The sequence below is a fragment of the Pipistrellus hanaki genome (assembly GCF_964339955.1).
Source record: "Pipistrellus hanaki genome assembly, chromosome: 10".
NCBI classification, from domain to species: Eukaryota; Metazoa; Chordata; class Mammalia; order Chiroptera; family Vespertilionidae; genus Pipistrellus; species Pipistrellus hanaki.
In genome coordinates this window covers 60,352,966-60,372,070 of record NC_140512.1, presented here as the reverse complement: position 1 = coordinate 60,372,070, position 19,105 = coordinate 60,352,966, and the positions used below count along the sequence as shown (strand labels likewise).

The 19,105-nt window shown below is 38.8% G+C and overlaps 1 protein-coding gene across 8 annotated transcripts in view; it reads right to left on the bottom strand.

Moving 5' to 3' along the window:
- CADPS2 (calcium dependent secretion activator 2) overlaps positions 1 to 19,105 on the bottom strand; it is a 434,503-nt gene that overhangs the window by 105,282 nt on the left and 310,116 nt on the right. For all 8 annotated transcript variants that reach the window (XM_084897688.1, XM_084897684.1, XM_084897685.1 and 5 more), the window contains exons 14-15: positions 13,490 to 13,591; positions 2,257 to 2,320 (exon numbers count right to left, since the gene is read on the bottom strand). In XM_084897688.1, coding sequence (XP_084753814.1) covers positions 2,257 to 2,320; positions 13,490 to 13,591 — 166 coding nt within the window. The remainder of the gene's footprint in view (positions 1 to 2,256; positions 2,321 to 13,489; positions 13,592 to 19,105) is intronic.

Genomic DNA, 19,105 nt, shown 5'->3' with positions numbered 1-19,105 from the left:
ACTATAAAGATGAAGATACTTAAGTGTTCTTACTATCTATCTTATTAGTCTATTATTGGGGAAGAAATAATGATAGAACATGAAAACACCCATTTCCTGATTCATTATTTCTTTCTCTTTCCATAGTCTTGGCACTAAGGATCCTTTAATCTCAAATGTATTCAGTGTTTCTAGCATTAGTGATCCTGACAACATGTTTTAATTTTATTAGCCAAAATTTCCTTTTGAAAACAACAAACTCCATCATTTGAAAGCTTCCTCTCTGTCATTTCTTCATCATATTCTCATAGTACTGATCTTTAAAACAGACACATACTTGCACTTTATTTTGAACTGAACATTAGACTCTATAGTCAGAAAAATCTTTCTACTTATAGTAAAAAAATATGTACAAGCATTAACATGCACTATTATTTTTATGTGATTATTACTGAAATTTGAATACCAGATTAGTTTTGTACCACAGGCAGAATCATAAACTTTATCACTAGGCCTTATCATGGTAACAACCTTTTAAATAATAGAAATAAGTAGCTGTTAAAATTAGAATGAGGTGAGTTCAGGGTTGAAACCAGGCAATATTTATTACTAAGTTTCAAGAATTCACATGTAGATCTTATTTTATTTTGCTAAGGTGTAAGTACAGAGACATGAAAATGAAGATAAGGCTTTTACCATTCTCCCTCACTTCAGCAAGAGACATGATTAGTGACTACAACTGCAATAAAGGTCACTGTCCATCCTGCCCCCTGTCAGTGCAGGGCATGGGGCATCACTGCTACCACTAACTCTTCCCTGCAGGGGGTGGGGAGCATTGGAGGGAGCTCTGCCATGGAAACCAGCTCACAGAGAGGCTGGTACCCAGGATGGGATGCGGTTCCAAAAAATAAAGCTATCTTTTAGGATCTCATCTTATCCATGTACCTTAATGAATAGGATGAGACATATCCTTTGAAAAGCTTGGGATGCATGCAGCTCTTAATATTATAAAAATTCTAATTAAACAGATAATTCCTTCAATAATATTTCTTTCACACAATGCACTGTAATGAAGGATAAGATAGGGATATAAATGAAACAAATTTATATGTGAAAGACCTCATTTTAGCCACTAGTTCTAGCCCTCATCTCCCAAGCCTTTAAATCCCTAAAATACCTTTGGGGTTTTCATAGAGGTGCTAATAAACAATGCAATCTAGAGTTCACTGGGTTGAAAAATGGACAGGAACAAGAGATTGAAGTTGATAAATCAGCATCAGAATGATCAAATAATGGGCCATAGATGACTCCTATATATTCTTTTTTTCTTTTTCGTTAGGGAGAGTGGAAGATAGAGGGAAAGAAAGAGAAACATAGATGTGAGAGAAACACATTGATTGGTTGTCTCCTGCACTAACCCCAACCAGGGCACAGATTGGGGTGGAGACTGCAACCAAAGTACCTGCCCTTGACTGGAATCAAACCCAGGACTCTTGGATCCATAGGCTGATGCTTTGTCCACTGAGCCAAACCAGCTAAGGCATAGACATTGTCTTTTCACACTGATAAGGAATAGGAACTAGCCACCCACTTACCTGTTAGCTTCCAATGAGCATATGAAAAGTTTTATAAACAGATGAAAAGGATACTTCCCTTTCAAACCTTATCTATCACAAAATGAGGAGTGGAAATATACCCTCATTAAAAAAGAAATTTTCAGCATGGAATGAAACCTTATTTGCTATTAATTTTTGAGGGGAAAAGAATTTCTACAATTCATGAATTCATTTAGAGCAATACACAGATTGAATTGAAATAAATTCTGAGATGATTTTAAAATAAAAAGAATGATGTGTGTGTGAATATTAAATGATAAACTCTTTTAGGTATGAGGACTATGACAGGTAGAAGTACAAATAAGTCAGGGGGAATGATGAGACAACTGTGAAGTCTGAAAAACAGTTCATTATACTTGACTGAAAAAACTACCACACCTATTTCATGACGGGAGGAAAAAATATTGAAAAAATAGAAAATTACCTAAAAGATGCCATTAACTTAGCAAATGAAGCCAAGGTGTGCTTCAGAATGGTTTTGGAAGGAAGAAGCGGGGTACAGGGAAATTTTGAAGATAGCAAGGAAAAATGAGAAGTTGGTGAAACACAATGGACTCCAAGGAGAGCACACTCCTGAGGAATGAGACTGTCTGCCTAGACAGCTGAGACACCCAGCAACTGACAGCATGAACAGTGTTTGTAAAATAATGTTGAAACATACCCTTTCAAGTAAGGAAAGTGTAGCTTTCAGAGCACCTTCAGGTCGTCCAAAGGGAAAGCAGTATCTTCAAAAACAAAAGGAGGAACAAAGGTCAAACCTTCAATATCCAAACTGTTAAACCATCCCCTCTTCTATTACCTGGCAGGATAGAACAATGACAAGTGGTTAAAATTACACCAACCCATAAAGGAACCTTTTAAGATTGATGTTCACCTAGTCCCATGATTTAAATGTCTTAATGAAGGCACAAACTCTGATGGAAAAGGTTCTAAAGTTTTGATGACATATGTGCATAAATAATATAATAATCAGAAAAGAACCACTAGGATTCTATGAGTAAAGAGATACTTAAAAAGCATTCCCTAATGGCCCAGCCAGTTTGGATTAGTGGATAGAGCATCTGTCTGTGGACTGAAGGATCTCGGGTTCAATTCCGGTCAAGGGCACATGCCCGGGTTGCGGGTTTGATCCGCAGTGTGCGGCATGCAGAAGGCAGCTAATAAATGATTTTCTCTCATCGCTGATGTTTCCATCTCTCTCTCTGTCTCTGCAATCAATAAAAAAAAGTATATATTTTTAAAAAGCATTCCCTAATATTTCTTTTCTATGATAACATTGAAATGACTCCCCCACTTATCCTTGCGGTTTAAGATGGAAACACACAACTGACATAACTTCTAGGACCAACAAGGTTCCAGCTCCCCGATCCCCTCACACTTGCCTGTCCACACCCATGTCTAACTCTCCCTCTTCCCCCCACAAAACACAAAACCCTTAAGCCAGGGGAGTCATTTATGCCGAGTCCTTCAGGCCCGTGCATCCCTGATACACACTCACAACAGAAGGACAGGTTATGCGGATGCTCTGAAGCCAGGGCCAGAGGCTGGGAGCGCCAGTGGGCTCCTCAGAGGTTACTGCCACATGGTGATGAGGTAACTGCTCTTTACAAGGGGCAGTTGGAGGAGGGAAGGGTCCCTCTTGAGGTCACGCCTGCTGGGACTCCTGGCTTTGGTGAACCCTCCCAGACCTCTGCTCCGGCTCCAAGGCCAAGTGCTGCGAGCAGCTGGGCTGTCCCCAAGGCTGCACCTTACTCAGACTTAGAAACCTCCAAACCAGCAACTTGAGAATGTTTCCTTATTGCCACATCCTGTGCCATTATTCAGGGACTTGGTGGACATATTATCTAAGATGCAATTCACAATGACATTCGTTTCTCACACTATCATTTGAACAGGTTTTCCTAAAAGGCACTTGTGTTTTAAGTTGAATATATATATATATATATATATATATATATATATATATATATATATATAGTTTATTGATTTTTTACAGAGAGGAAGAGAGAGGGACAGAGTTAGAAACATCGATGAGAGAGAATCATTGATCAGGTGCCTCTTGCACACCCCCCACTGGGAATGTGCCAGCAACCAAGGTACGTGCCTTTGACCGGAATCGAACCCGGGACCTTTCAGTCAGCAGGCCCATGCTCTATCCACTGAGCCAAACCGGTTTGGGCTTGAATTTGTTTTATAGGACCGAATTTGAATGAAAAAAAAAAAAAAAAAGATTTCTTACAAAGCAGTAGTTGAATATAAAGCCTGAGTTGTAGTTTCATGAAACTTTTGTCTTAGATAAATGCAAATAAATGTCTTGTAAATCTAATCACTCAAATTTTTTCTTCAGAATGCTGTTCATTTCATGTTGAAAGTTTCCTTCACTTAATCTCATCCCTTTGCACCCTATTAGCCTCTCCTACACACACAAAAAAGCCAGGGCCAGTCTATTTTGATAGTTTTCCCTGTGTAGTGGTGCTTCGTAGAGCATTAGCGAATTAGCAAAGTGGCTTTAATCATTTTGTAAACCATAAACCTTAATCCGAGTTTAAATAAAACACAAATTGGGTTCTTGTTGTCCCCTCCCCTTGCTTAAATCTTTTCAGTGCATTTGCATAATCCACTCATTGTCTTGCCTATTGTCTATTTCCATTAACCTGTGGGTGATGCATTTTATGAATGGAATGTTACTGATCCCCAGATTACATTTAGCATTGCAGGGCTCTGAGGTCCCACTGGGCATGTTCTGAATTAGCATTAGCTGAGCCAGGATGTGTAAATAATTCAGCACATTTATAGAGTACAAGTAATCCTGAATCAAAAAAGTACAGAAAATAACGACACAGAACCTTAATTAATCTTTACAAGTTTTAAAAGGGAATCATTTTGGCCTGCCTTTCAGGATAAATATTTTGCAATTTTACCACTTTGACAGCTCTATAATAACAACACATAGTGAAAAAAACCCCTAAATTATTAAATAAAATTCAACAAAGTTTAATCCCTAATAGGAATAAATTGAAATCCTCTTCATTCCCACTTTAGTACATTAAATACTCAGATAAGTGAGCCTGCATAGACCTGTCCTTTGATTGAGATGTTCTTTTACTTAGCCTCTTTTAGATGCAGTATGTAGTTTCATCTAAGTAATATATGTGCATGATCTAACAGGAAACTTCTAAAAGGTGTTATATGAAAAACAAAAGTCCTTTATGTCAGTTCTATCCCATTCCCCAAGTAGTTACTCTAGAATAAACATTTTTAACTTTTAGCTGATTCTTTTGGCATTTAAATGTCATATCCTTAACCTACCTGCTAATATTTCTAATTCTTGATGTTTCATTTTTATATATTATTATAAACATCCCACTGTGGAAGAGAAACAGCTTTAAAAAAAAGTTGTAAAGATATAAGTGACACAATGAACTACGCATGTTTAAGCATGCAATTTGGGTAGAAGGCTTTTGTGAAATATGTACTATCTAGAACTTGTCTCTTTATACCTTAAAAATAGCTTTGGAAGATCAAAAGTTCTTAATGTTGATGAAGTTCAAGACAACATTTTTCCATTTGTGAATTTTGGAATCAGGTTTCCAATTTCTACAAAATGTTTTTGGGATTTTGATTGAGATAGCATTGAATCTATAGATCAATTTGGGTTTTCCTTAATTTCTTTCAGAAATACTTGTATTTTTTAGTATACAGGTTTCGTACGTCTCTGTCAAATTGAACCATACATATTTAGTAACTTTCGTTGCTATTGTAAATTGTATTGTTTTTAATTTCAATTTGTTTGTTGCTATCATACAGAAAAAATTGATATGTATATATTTGAGCTCCTACAACTTTTCTAAATGTACTTATTAATTAGAGCATTTTTTTTTTGGGAAGTTTCTTTAGGAATTTCTACATAGATAATCACAACATCTGTGAAGAAAGGCTGTTTTACTTCTTTTCCAATATGAATGTCCTACTTTTATCTGCCTCATTGTATTGGCTAAAATATTATCAGTACAGTTTCAAACAGAAATAGTAACAGCAGACTTCCTGCACTATTAAGTATGATGTTAGCTGTAAATTCTCCATAGATGCCCTTAATATATGACATAGAGTAATAATTCTTTTAACACTACTGTTTATTAATTTTTATCTTGTGTCATTTTCACTTTGTTGGTTGGTTTATTCCCTTCATTAGTCATATTTTACTATTTCTTTGTATATCTGGAATTTTTTAAAAAAAATTAATTATGGTCTCACATAATTGTCCTTATTCCCCCATTCCCATCCCAAACCCCTCCCTAGATATGCCCCCCATCCCCCCTTCTCATTCCCCCCCCCCCCCCCCCCCCGTTGTCCATGGCCACTGGCTAGGCCCATATGTATGCACACAAGTCCTTTGGTTGATCTCTTCCCCTTACCCCCACCCCCCCTTATTTTCCCTCTGAGGTTTGAGAGTCTGATTGCTGGTTCTCTTTCTCTGGGTCTGTTTGTGTTGTTCATTATTTCCTCTAGATATGTGAGATCATGTGATCCAAGAAATACCCTTGTAAGAACCTAAACTGCAACAAGCCATAATGGTTATGCTGAGAGGCAAATGAATTGGTCTGTAGTGAGTTCCTTTCTGGGCCAACAGTTCTTTTGCATCCCAATTTCAATGCCAGATAGTTCCTTATGTGTAGTACATGCCAGCCATGATATTTCAGATCTGGTTGGTGGACAAATGGCGGTAATGCAGGTCCACCTGTCTCTGGTTTGGTCCTGGGCATCCTTCAGCAACCTATGGCTGCTGTCTGCTGGTATGCTGAGGCGTCGTCAGCATCTTCCATCTCTGAATTGTGTCTCTGGATGCTAGACATTGTTATTTTATCTTTTGTATTCCTTTAAATACAACACTTTGTATTTTGGAACTTTGTTTTAAATTATTTGAAAACAGTTTGATTCATTTGAATTTTTATTTTAATCCACATTAGGAGAGACCATGATAGTATTTATTCTAGGGCTAATTTTTTGCCACTATTGAGGCGAAATGCTGTGAGTACTATACCTGATGCCCATGAATTAGAAGGTTTCCACTCTGGGTAGGAGAAAATGGAACTAGCCCTGTGTTAGCTTTGTGCATTTCCCATAGTTCTTTGCCTGACTTTGGATAGTTTTCTCACATACGTGGGGAGAAAGCTCCAGGGGGACTTTCTGCAGATACCTGCAGGTCTCTCCACTCTTTCTCTTCTTTAGAATTCTGGCCTGGAAACTGGCTGCTTTGGCCTCCCTAGCCTCCCAGCCCTGCCTTCTCAATCAGGATGTCCCCTAGGATCCAGGTTCCTGCTCTCTGGGCCATGGCCTGGTAACACTCTCTCCACAGTAAGCAGGGCCTTACTTCATTTATTTCCCAGATCTCAGGAATCAGTGTTGTTCATTGCTTATGTTTAGTGTCTTAAAAAGCATTTCCTCCATATATTTTCTTTTCTTTTTCTTTTTCTTTCTTTTTTTTTTTTTTTAATTGTTTCAGCTAGGAGGGGAAATATCATCCCCGGTTACTTCATTCGAGAAATAGCTCCCCCCTCCCCCCCTTAAGACCACCTTCCCCCACTCTAAACATAATTCCTGTCCTTCTGTCCTACTAATATGGTTACATCGTTTTGGAGGATTTAGATTTAAATTCAGTAACTTTATATTATTTATGTAAATGTCCTAGATAATGGAGAAAACATTCTAACTATGATTGCTATTTTGTTTATAATACTTGTCTTTATTTTTAATATCCTGTTTTTATATACTTAATCTATATAATAAAAGCCTAAGAGACCATTATGGCAGAACAAGCAGAATTACTGGTCACTATGATGCACACTGACCACCAGGGGGCAGACGCTCAACACAGGAGCTGTCCCCGGGTGGTCAGTGCACTCCCACAGCGAGAGCACCACTCAGCCAGAAGCCAGACTCATGGCTGGCGAGGGCAGCAGCAGTGGTGGGAGTCTTTCCCGCCTCTAGGGCAGTGAATCGAGCAGTAAGGAGCAGTGAGCAGGTGGAGAATGAGGAGCGAGGGCTTCTGGACTGCAAGAGGGATGTCTGCCTGCTGGCTTAGGCCTGCTCTCTGGGGTGATCGGGCCTAAGCTGGCAGGTGGACATCCCTCAAGGGGTTCTGGATTATGAGAAGGTGCAGGCCAGGCTGAGGCAACACCCTGCTCCCCTCCCTTGTGCACAAATTTCATGCACAGGGCCTCTAGTTTAATATAAATCCAAAATCTAATACAATCTAATTAATACAATTTCACACTCTACTCCAGACATGTTAAAATAATGAAGAATTTTCTGACCTGTTTCAGTGAGAATTAGTTGCTCTCTAAGCTCCATTGCCATTTTAGAGCCTTTTAAAAAATATTTTTATTGATTTCAGAGAGGAAGGGATAATGATAGAGACAGAAATAGCAATGATGAGAATCATTGATCTGCTGCCTCTTACATGCCCCACTTTGGGGATCAAGCCTGCAACCAAGGGATATGCCCTGACCAGGAATTGAACTATGACCTCCTGGTTCATAGGTCCATGCTCAACCACTGAGCCATGCTGGCTGGGCAAGACCACTTTGGAGTCTATTAACCATAACCTTCCTTCCTGTCTCAGATTGATGTCCTATTACAAGGATTTTAACTCTCCTTCGTTCTTTATTTTCTCCTTTGTCTTGGTAAGTTGCATTATCTTTAGAGGTTCTTTATATCTGAAAATATCATTCTACCATTACCCTTAATCAAGACTTTTGCTGGTACAGAATTCTGGGTTGATAGTAATCTTTTCTCAGAACTATGAAGTCACTGATGCACTGTTTTTTGGATATATAGTATCACCCCTCAGGTCAAAATGAAAGCTGCAGAAGCACAGGATCTTTTTAGTTGTTGTTGTTCACTACCTGACACATAGTAGATACTCAAAAAAAAAACATTTCTAGAATAAATTAACACTGAAAAGCATTCTGATTCCTTATATTTTGGGATCTTCTCTTTTATCACCAAGAATCTGAAAATTCATGAATATGTACCCTGATGAGTAAATATTTTAATCCATTGTGCTGGGTACCAAATGTTTCAATCTGAGCACTTATGTCTTTTAATTCTGGAAATCTTTTTGAATGGTTTTATTCAAAGTTTCCTACCTTTAGACTTACCTCTTTCTGGAATTCCTATCTTCTACACTAATAAAAGAGAAAGATGCAAACTGACCATACCTTTGCGATGCCCACCAGCCAATCAGGAGTGATTATGCAAATTAACCTAACAAAGATGGTGGATTCACTGGCATGCACAGGCACGAGTGGCTGGAGGAAGGATGCTTGTGTTGTTCCGCAAACTCCCCAGTTGCTCAGGGCCTCTGGGTAGCATGGGAAAGTGGAAAGGCAACTCCCAACTCCAGGCCAGAGCAGTGCCGGCAGCCAGGGGAAGGAAAGCCCATTCTTTCACGAATCTTGGTGCTTCGGGCCTCTAGTTATTTATAGTCATGGTATTGCTAAGCAGATCTTTTTCTTACCTTTGTTGTATTCCGATTTTCCTCTCCTCCACCCTAATTTCTGCAAGGTTTCATTAACCAATTCTTCCAGTAGTGTATATATATCTGTGTGCCATTTGCATATAATTTGTAAGAGATTCTTTTTTCCAAGGTTTTTTCCTTTCTTTTTAACAACATCTTATTTTTGTTTTACAGATGCTCTATCTTCTCAAACCTCTCTAAGGATATCAGTAATTCATCCCAGCCCCCGCCCCCATTTTCTTCTTCCCGTATCATGTTTGTGCTTGTTTTTTTCCAAATTGCTTCTTTAGTATTTATTTGTTTGAGGCTCTGTCTTCCATAGTAAATACTTTCCTCAAATGTCTGATGACTTTGGCTCTCTAATCATTTTCAGAAGCATGGCATCAAAAACCTGAATGGAAGCAACATGCACCTAGCTGGGTGCATGTAGATCATGGTCTTCCTGGAGGGGAATCTGACTGGGCTGTTTCCATGTGAGTCTTTATTGTCTAGAGTTTTAGTTTTTTTCTCTTGGGCTAAACAGGCTCCGATGGGAAGACACTTGTAACAGGCTAGGGAGGTATAAACCTACCTATCTGCCTGTCTGCTAGAGTTTTGGAAGTCAAGGGGATGAGCTAGTAGGAGAAGACTGTTTATTTTGATTTCAGAATAAACGTTTATTTAATCTCCATGTGTCTGCATATAATCCTAACTCCAACTGTGCCTGTTGTTTCCTCCCCTCCTCCACCCCAGTCCAAGTGCCCTCTCATCTGACTCTCATTAGAGACTGAATCTGCAGTGCTCTGCCCAAGGGTGAGGTGGAAAAGAGATGTAGCACATTTCCCACAATGGAGCACATTTACGAGTTGTCCTTCACTCTTTTTTCTAGATTCCCAAACACTTCGGTGATTGTATGACATAAATCAGATAGCTTCTCTGTTTTCCCCACTGCCAGCTTATGATTCAGTTCTTCCCGGGTGGCTAAATTAGATACCACTCATCCCTCTGGCTTCCAAAAACTCTTTTCCTCTTTTACTTTAGTTGTCCTTGTAGGGTTGTTGTCTGAAAAATACTGTTCTGTTATTTTAGTTAGGTCCTTGGAAGAAGCTTTGCAAACACGCATCGATCTGCCATCTCCTACCAGAAGTTCCTCATTTATTGTTAATTTACTTTGCCCTATTATTTTATCTGTGTCTTTGAAATGCATTTCTGGAATACATAAATTTATGGATCTAAATAAATAAAGTTCTATATGAGTTATGACTAGTACTGTGACTACTTCTTTAGCCTGAATTGATAAGTAATTTATGTTCTTTCTAAATTTTAACATAAGTGACTAAGAAAGGTCATTTGGTAGAATCCTTATTTTCATGGACAATATACATATTTATATATATTTTTTATGTGGATGCCTACAATTTATTGTTTTATTTTAGTCCCAGTTCCTGTTATTCAATATTTTATGGACTAAACCCCCCCCCCCCCCCCCCCCTCCACAGAACTGGCAAAATTTATAAAACTCTACAAACATCGAAAGGGAATATAAAAATCAGGTAAAAATGTCTAGACTGATTCCTTTTAGTTCTTGTCCTCAGCACTAAAGAGATAAAAGCTAAAAAGTATATTTTTAGAGAAATTATTAAAAGAAGATGTGCATTTAAGAGAAACAGAGAACAAAACTGTGAGAGGGGAATAATTATGTGGACAACTGCATTTTCCTGCCTCCCTGTGTAGTTGCTGGGGGGCAGGGAGGGGAATTGAACTGCCCTGGTTGGGTGGCCCCAATCAGGCTAATCAATCATGGTGATCCCATACTCCTCAGCGACTACCTGAGGCACTTTGTGCTGGGGCATCCCCTGGCCTGGCCACCACGTTTGGTACAGGACTGCCTTGTGACCTATTTAGGGCAAATGAGATAGAGGGGTAGGATTTGCTAGGATTGTCTAACATAACGTCATGGTCTTAAGAGAGCATTACAGAAAGAGATGCCCCACTACTTCCTTTGAAAAATGGCATATATGGATGTGCGACCAGGAATTCTATGGTCTTGCTACCAATCTGGGAATGAAGCCATCCCACGATGGAAGGCAATTATGTGAGAACCACCAGGAAACAGAGCCATGGCTACTGAAGTCAGCCTGACTTGAGGTTCATCCTACCTGATACCAAGTGATGACGTTTACATTTATTTCTTTAAACCAGTTTGAGGTAGGATCTGTTACTTGTAGAGGGGAGCATAAATACAAAAAAAAAAACCACAAAAAAAACAAAACCCAACACACATAGATATTAAACTGAATGACATAATCTCTGCCCCAATGTCAGAAAATGGAAAAGTATGTGTGACTGAGAGACACATACAATGAAGTTAAGAGTCTCTACACAACCTAGAAGACAATACTCTTAACAAATACAAATGCAGAAACATTCTCTGCAAATGCAAAAGCCTTCCTCATATTTCCAATTATTTTTAAAAATCAGAAGACAATTCAGTCTTAACCCTGTAAGTTGAATTGCACTATGCTCTCAAGATTAGTGTTTCCTAATGTGAGTCTCTTAGTCTTTTAGGCAAAACAATTCTCCAGCGTGCGACTATTCCATGTACTGCACTCCTAAACTGGGTTTAGTGCAGTACATGGGATAGTCTCACGCTGGGTTTAGTGCAGTACATGGAAAATCCTCCCTCATTCACTTACCTGAAGGTGATAGTACCAGCCCAGTTGAAATCACTAATGTAGGGGAACAGATGTACAGTATATTCTTTGAGAATTTCTTCAAGATCATTTAAAAAAGAACAACCCACAGTCTAAAGCTTTTCATATCACAAATAATTGAGGCCCAGAGCAGCTAGGCCTACACTATTCAAATCCTATCTAATAAAAGAGCAATATGCAAATTGACCATCACACCAACACACAAGGTGGCCACCCCTCACATGGTCAAAGATGGCTGCCCCTATATGGACACAAGATGGCCATCACAAGATGGCTGGCAGGGGAAGGCAGTTGTGGGTGATCAGGCCAGCAGGGAAGGGCAGTTGGGAGGGACCAGGCCTGAAAGGGAGGGCAGTTGGGGGTGACCATGCCTGCAGGGAGGGCAGTTAGGGGTGACCAGGCCTGTAGAGGAGGGCAGTTGTGGGGTACCAGGCTTGCAGGGGAGGGCAGTTGTGGGGGACCAGGATTCAGGGGGGGCAGTTGGGGTGGACCAGGCCACAGGGGAGGGAAGTTATGGGGGACCAGGCCTGTAGGGGAGGGCAGTTGGGGGCAACCAGGCCTGTAGGGGAGGACAGTTAGGGGCAACCAGGGCAGCAGGTAAGGGCAGTTAGGGGCAATTGGGCTGTCAGGGGAGCAGTGAGATGTTGATCAAGCTGGCAGGGGAGTGGTTAAGGGGCAATCAGGCAGGCAGGCAGGCTAGCAGTTGGGAGCCAGCAGTCCTGGATTGTGAGAGGGATGTCCGACTGCCCGTCAAATATCCCTCAAGGGGTCCCAAATGCAGAAGGTGCAGGCTGGGCTGAATGACAGCCCAACCCTACAACCCCCCCCACCCCCCCGCACAAATTTCGTGCACAGGGCCTCTAGTGGTTAAATAACAATATTTTCAAATGGCTAAAAGGGGAATATGAACTGAGCTCATTTTTTCAGGAAGTTCATAGAGAATGATTCCAAATAACAGGCATGCTATAAGACACAATATGTTGACATGGCAACATTTTATAGGATCTAATGATAAGAGTGATAGACAATGAAGTATATTGGCATATTTCTGTTTTTAACTCACTAAGTTCTATTGAGCTAACTATAATCAGGGGAATAGAAATATTATCAAGATATTTATCTTTCACTCTGCAAATGTTTCAGTATCAGTACTTAATTTTCTGAGCAAGGAACTGTGCTAGGCACTGTGGTCCTTGTTCTCACAGAAAGTAACTTTAAAAGAAATACGTGACCCAAAACATGTGTATCAGAACCATGTGATCAGTGCAAAGTACAGATAGGACTTCAGTTTTTCCAAAGAGCTGAGAAAGGTTCTGCTGTGAAGGCGGGACTTGAGAGTCTCCACGCCTGATGACAGACAGAGAGAGAGAGAGAGAGAGAGAGAGAGAGAGAGAGAGATAGAGAGAGCGAGAGAGAGAGGAATAGTCACCAGAGTTACCGTGAAGAGACTATACAGGAAGGCAAGTGAGAGGGACTCCAGGACAAACATTGCAGGGGAATGGGCTTACTTAAATGAGCAGAGGACACTGAATGGCAGGCTGATTGACAGACCACAGACCAATGAATGTGGTGAAGCTACTCCTAATTGTTGAGTAGTTGCAAAAAGTCATAAACATTTGCAGACGATTGGATGGCTGAGTGAAGTAATAAAGCAAATACTTGTATTAATGAAGAGTACATACCTGAAATGGCTTATCTGATTTTCTAAAAGGAAAGACAGTCTCTCTTTTATCTCCTCAAATCTCTCTTTCTCTTCCATTGAAACTGTTCCGATTCCATCAGGCCTGAAAAACAATCAGAATCAGTCATTCTACTTTTATCTATTTTATATGTATATCTACACCAGCACAAACATATATATTTCCCTAAAAATTCAAATAATTAAGGAAAATGCATAGCAGTCTACAGAATACATATTACTTGTGTCTATAGTGAAAATTTATTGCAGATACTTGTAGCCATTTACTTCATTTTTGACCTGGAATTAATGGAATGGAATTATTCTCTTTTAGACAGCCTTCAAGGTAAAGGATTACAATACATATTTTCCATATCTACAGAAAACAATGACTAGTCCTTGAGAATGGCAGTGAAAGTGTTTTGTAGCGGTATCAAACATTTGACCAATTGAATGAATATCCTCTGAATGGAAATATTATTAAAAAATACTGAATGCAAGCTAAAGTGTCTTAACGGCTTCTTTTCTTAAATAAGCTAATGTGGAGTAAAGGATTTAATTTTAACTGTTGAAAGAAATGTAGACATCTTGTTTGGATACAAGTGGTGGTTTACTGTTCCACTCTTTCTGTTTGTTTAAATTTATGTGCTTATAAATGAAAATAAATATTTTGATAGTAACATACAAAGAGAAAAGGCCATCAATGTTACTAGATTTTTGTGTTTTAACCAATATCCCTATGGAATCAATGTGAATTTTCATTAGGACTTTTAAAAGTAGCTATGAGGGACTTCCTGGAAGATGGCAGCAAGGTAAACACTTGTATGTGCTGCCTCTCACAACCACATCAGTGCTGCAACTGGAGATCTTACCTGAGACCTGAAAAAACCACAAATGTGGGGGCCCCAACCGGTGCGGACACGCAGATTCCACAGAAAGGTTGGACACATAACATGGGGTGTCTGTGTCCCAACAGCAAAAGCTGCAGCCACAGAAGCTGTGGCCGCTGTGGCAGCAGAGGCGAAAGTGCGCGCTGGGACTGCGGAAACCTGTGTCCACAAAAACCCCCCCGCTGTTGGGTCTGGCATGATTCAGAGAGTGGACGGGGGTCCCCAAGGTTGCTAATAGTGGGGTTCTCTAGGGCGCAACCCATTCTGATCCAACATGGAGGGAGAACAAAGGAGTTGGAAAGCAGTCTGTTTGTAAGTGCGTGCAGACTGGCCCAGTGCACACCTAGGCTGGTTCCCCTGCAACCCTTTGCTTCTGATTACAAAGGAGAAATCGCCCAGATTGGCTGGCCCTAAGAGGCAGCAGGGGGAAACTGCTTTTCTGGAAGCTGAGAAGCAGAGCAGGGAGAAATCATCCAGGATTCAGCTCTGAGGCAAAAAAACAAAACAAAAAAACACACACACAGTATTGAATGCCATAGAAAAAGAAGGCTAGAGCAGCCTAAAAGACGGGGACATCAATCCAGAAACACTGCCACCTAAAGGCTGAAGAGCAAACTGACTGTGTTTATTACTAGTTTTATTTGATCAAAAACCAAGAAACTAAGGAATCGCCATCGTAAAATCAAGGACAAGTTTACAACACAGAGGTGCAGCAGAATGCAGGGAACTGCAATACTGTCTGAAACATGCGTGCCAAACGAAATGACAGAAGAAGTGAATGGCCTTCACAACTGCACACTTTTTTTTGCTAAATTTTTTATTTTTTATTTTTTTTTCATTTTTTGCATCTTTTATTTAAGAAATTTTTTCCTTTTTTCCTCACTTGATTTTAACTTTTTAATTATTACATTTTTAGGTTCAATCAGCATTATTACTACTGCTATTTTAATTTTTTAAGTGCCATTTTATTTTCTCTTTATTTTATATTGGAATTACATAATGTTCTTCATTTTATTTTCATTTCTCCTTTAACATTATTTTACCCTACCTCAACACGACCTTTACACCATCATTCTCTTTCTAACCTTTCCCCTTTTGCTATCCTGTTTATCTTAACCCTTTCCTGCTTTAGATTTTCCTTACTCTTTCTGTCTCCCCCTTACTAAAATTTCTACCCTACTAATATATCTAATTTCCAATCCCCTGTGCCAAGTGCATACACACCCCTCTCTGAGCTGTATTAACTAGCAAAAAAAAAAAAATTGTTTTCCTCAGTGTCTTTTTGATGCTGTTTGGGGGAATGTTGATTATATTGTATTTTTATGCTTTTTAGTGAGAGTATTTTGCTTATTCTTTTGTTGTTGCTGTTGCTTGGTATTTTCTTATTTGATTGGATTTTGTTTGCTTTTTTTATTTCTGTTTTCCCTTCCTTTGCTGGAAATTAGGAGGTGTTGTAGATTGTATTATTCTCCAGGTACTTCTGCCAGCATTTGCTTGGGTTAGTGGTTGTTTTATTGAAATTCTCTCCCCATATATATAGTTTATTCCCCATTTATCTCTAAGTCTCTTCTCTCTCCCTCTCTCTCTCTCTCTCTCTCTCTCTCTCTCTCTCTCTCTTCTTCCTGTTTCCCAATTTCATTTCGACATATATATATATATATATCGAAAATATATATAAAATATATATCCCCCCCCCTATCTTTTTCTTTTGCTCCTTCCCTCTTCACTTTTTACTCTTCCTCTTTCTCTCCTATCCCCTAATTTGCCTTTCCTTACTGGTCACCTTTATTGGAGGTTATTAATATTGCAAATATATTTTTGTTCAGTGCCTGTGTGTTGTACCTACTTGTGTTGTGTTTTGTGCCTTTAAATCAACACAGGAGAGAGAGATCTACATAACAGATATCCTGAAAAGAGAGACCATGGGGAGACAAAGAAACAGCCCACAAATGAAAGAAAAGGAAGTAAACGAGTTAGAGGCAAGCAACCTACCAGAACAAGAATTCAGAGTAATGATCATAAGATGGCTAAAAAGAATGGAAGACAAATTTGACAATATGAGTAAGACCTAAGAGGAAATGAAGAAGAACCAAGAGGAAATGAAGATGAATCAAGAAGAAATGAAAAATGACATTGCTACTATGAAGAACTCAATAGAAAGCATCAAGAGCAGACTAGAAGAAGCAGAGGACTGCATCAGTGAGCTAGAAGACAAGATAAAAAAAATTCCCAATTACAGCAGCTTCTAGAAAAAAAAAAATTAAAAAGCAGGAGGAGAGCCTAAGGGAACTTTGGGACAATACAAAAAGAAACAAAACAATATTAGAATAATAGGGGTTCCAGAAGGAAAAGAAATTGAGGGAGACATGGAAAATGTATTTCAAGAAATAATGACAGAAAATTTTCCTGAGATAGAGAAGAAAAACCCACACAAATCGAAGATGCTCGCGGAGTCCCAAGCAAAATGAACTCCAGAAGACCAACGCCAAGGCACATTATAATTAAACTGGCAAACACCAATGACAAAATAAGAATCTTAAAAGCAGCCAGAGAGAGGCAGAAAGTTACATATAAAGGAACCCCCATCAGACTAGTAACTGATTTCTCCACAGAAACTCATCAGGCCAGAAGGGAATGGGATGAAATATACAAAGTCATGCAAAGGAAGGGTTTGAATCCAAGAATACTGTACCCAGCAAGGCTATCACTCAAAATTAAAGGTGAAATCAGGAGCTTCACACACAAAAAAAGACTAAAGTAATTTATCTCTACCAAACCAGCAATGCAAGAAATGCTAAAGGGTTTACTGTAAAAATAAAGAAATAGGAAGCAAAGAAGGAACACAGGGGTATAGAATAAAAATGGCGTCAAATAAATACCTAATAATAATAACTATAAATGTAAATGGATTAAATGCTCCAATGAAAAGATATAGGGTAACAGATTGGATAAGAAAACAAGACCCATATATCTGTTGTCTATAAGAAACCCACTTCACAAAAAAAGACACACACAGACTGAGGGTGAAGGGATGGAAAAAGGTTTTCCAGGCGAATGGAAATGAAAAAAAGCTGGGGTAGCAATATTTATATCTGACAAATTAGATCTCAGAGTGAAGGACATAACAAGAGATAATGAAGGCCACTTCATAATACTAAAGGGAGCAATCCAACAAGAAGAAATAACCCTGGTAAACATATATGCACCCAATACAGGATCACCCAAATACATTTAAAAAAAACAAAAAAACCAACAACAACAACAACAACAACAACAACAACAAAAAACTGCTGGAGGACATTAAGGGAAAGATTAATAGCAATACAATCATAGTAAGAGATTTTAATACCCCACTGTCACCTTTGGACAAATCATCTAAACAAAAAATCAGCAAAGAAATATCAATCCAAAATGATGCACTAGATCAGATGGAATTAATCGACATCTTCAGAACATTCCACCCCAAAGCCACAGAATATACATTCTTCTCAAGTGCACATGGGACATTCTCAAAGATAGACCACATCTTTGGACATAGGCAAAGTCTCTTCAAATTCAAGAAGAGAGAAATCATATCAAGCATCTTCTCAGATCATAATGGTATAAAACTGGAAATTAATTACAATAAAAATAATCCAAAGAAATCAAACACATGGAGATTAAACAGCATGCTATTAAACAAGGACTGGGTTACCAGAGAATTCAAGGAAGAAATTAAAAACATCCTGACAACAAATGACAATGAAAACACAATAATCCAAAATCTATGGGACACAGCAAAAGCAGTTTTGAGAGGGAAGTTCATATTTCTACAAGCCTATTGCAAAAAATAAGAAAAAATGGTAACAAATTATCTAACTCTACAACTCAAAGAGTTAGAAAAAGAGCAACAATAAAAGCCCAGTGTAAGCAGAAGGAAGGAAATAACAAAAATCAGAGCGGAGATAAACGACATAGAGACCAAAGAAACAATACATAAGATCAACAAAACCAAGAGCTGGTTCTTTGAAAAGATAAACAAGATTGATGAACCTCTAGCCAGGCTAACCAAGAATCAAAGAGAGAGGACCCAAATAAACAAAATCAGAAACAAAAGAGGTGAAATAACAACAGACCCCACAAAAATACAAAGGATTGTAACAAAATACTATGAACAACTCTATTCCAACAAACTGGACAACCTGGAGAAAATTGACATATTCCTAGAAAAATACAACCTTCCAAAACTCAATCAGGAAGAATCTAAAAACCTCAACAGACCAGTGACTTGGGAAGAAATTGAAATAGTCATCAAAAAGCTTCCAGCAAACAAAAGCCCAGGGCCAAATGGCTTCACAGGAGAGTTTTACCAAACATTCAAGGAAGAACTAAAACCTATCCTCCTCAAACTATTCCAAAAAATTCAAGAGGAAGGAACATTTCCAAACTCCTTCTATGAAGCCAGCATCACCCTAATATCAAAACCAGATAAAGACAACTCAATGAAAGAGAATTATCCAATATCCCTCATGAATTTAGATGCAAAAATCCTCAACAAAATTCTAGCAAATCGCCTGCAGAAGAACATCACAAAGATCATGCACACGACCAAGTAGGATTTATTCTGGGAATGCAAGGATGGTACAATATCCGCAAATCAATAAACGTGATAAATCACATAAACAAATTGAAAGATAAAAATCATATTGTCATATCAACTGATGCAGAAAAAGCATTTGATAAAATCCAAC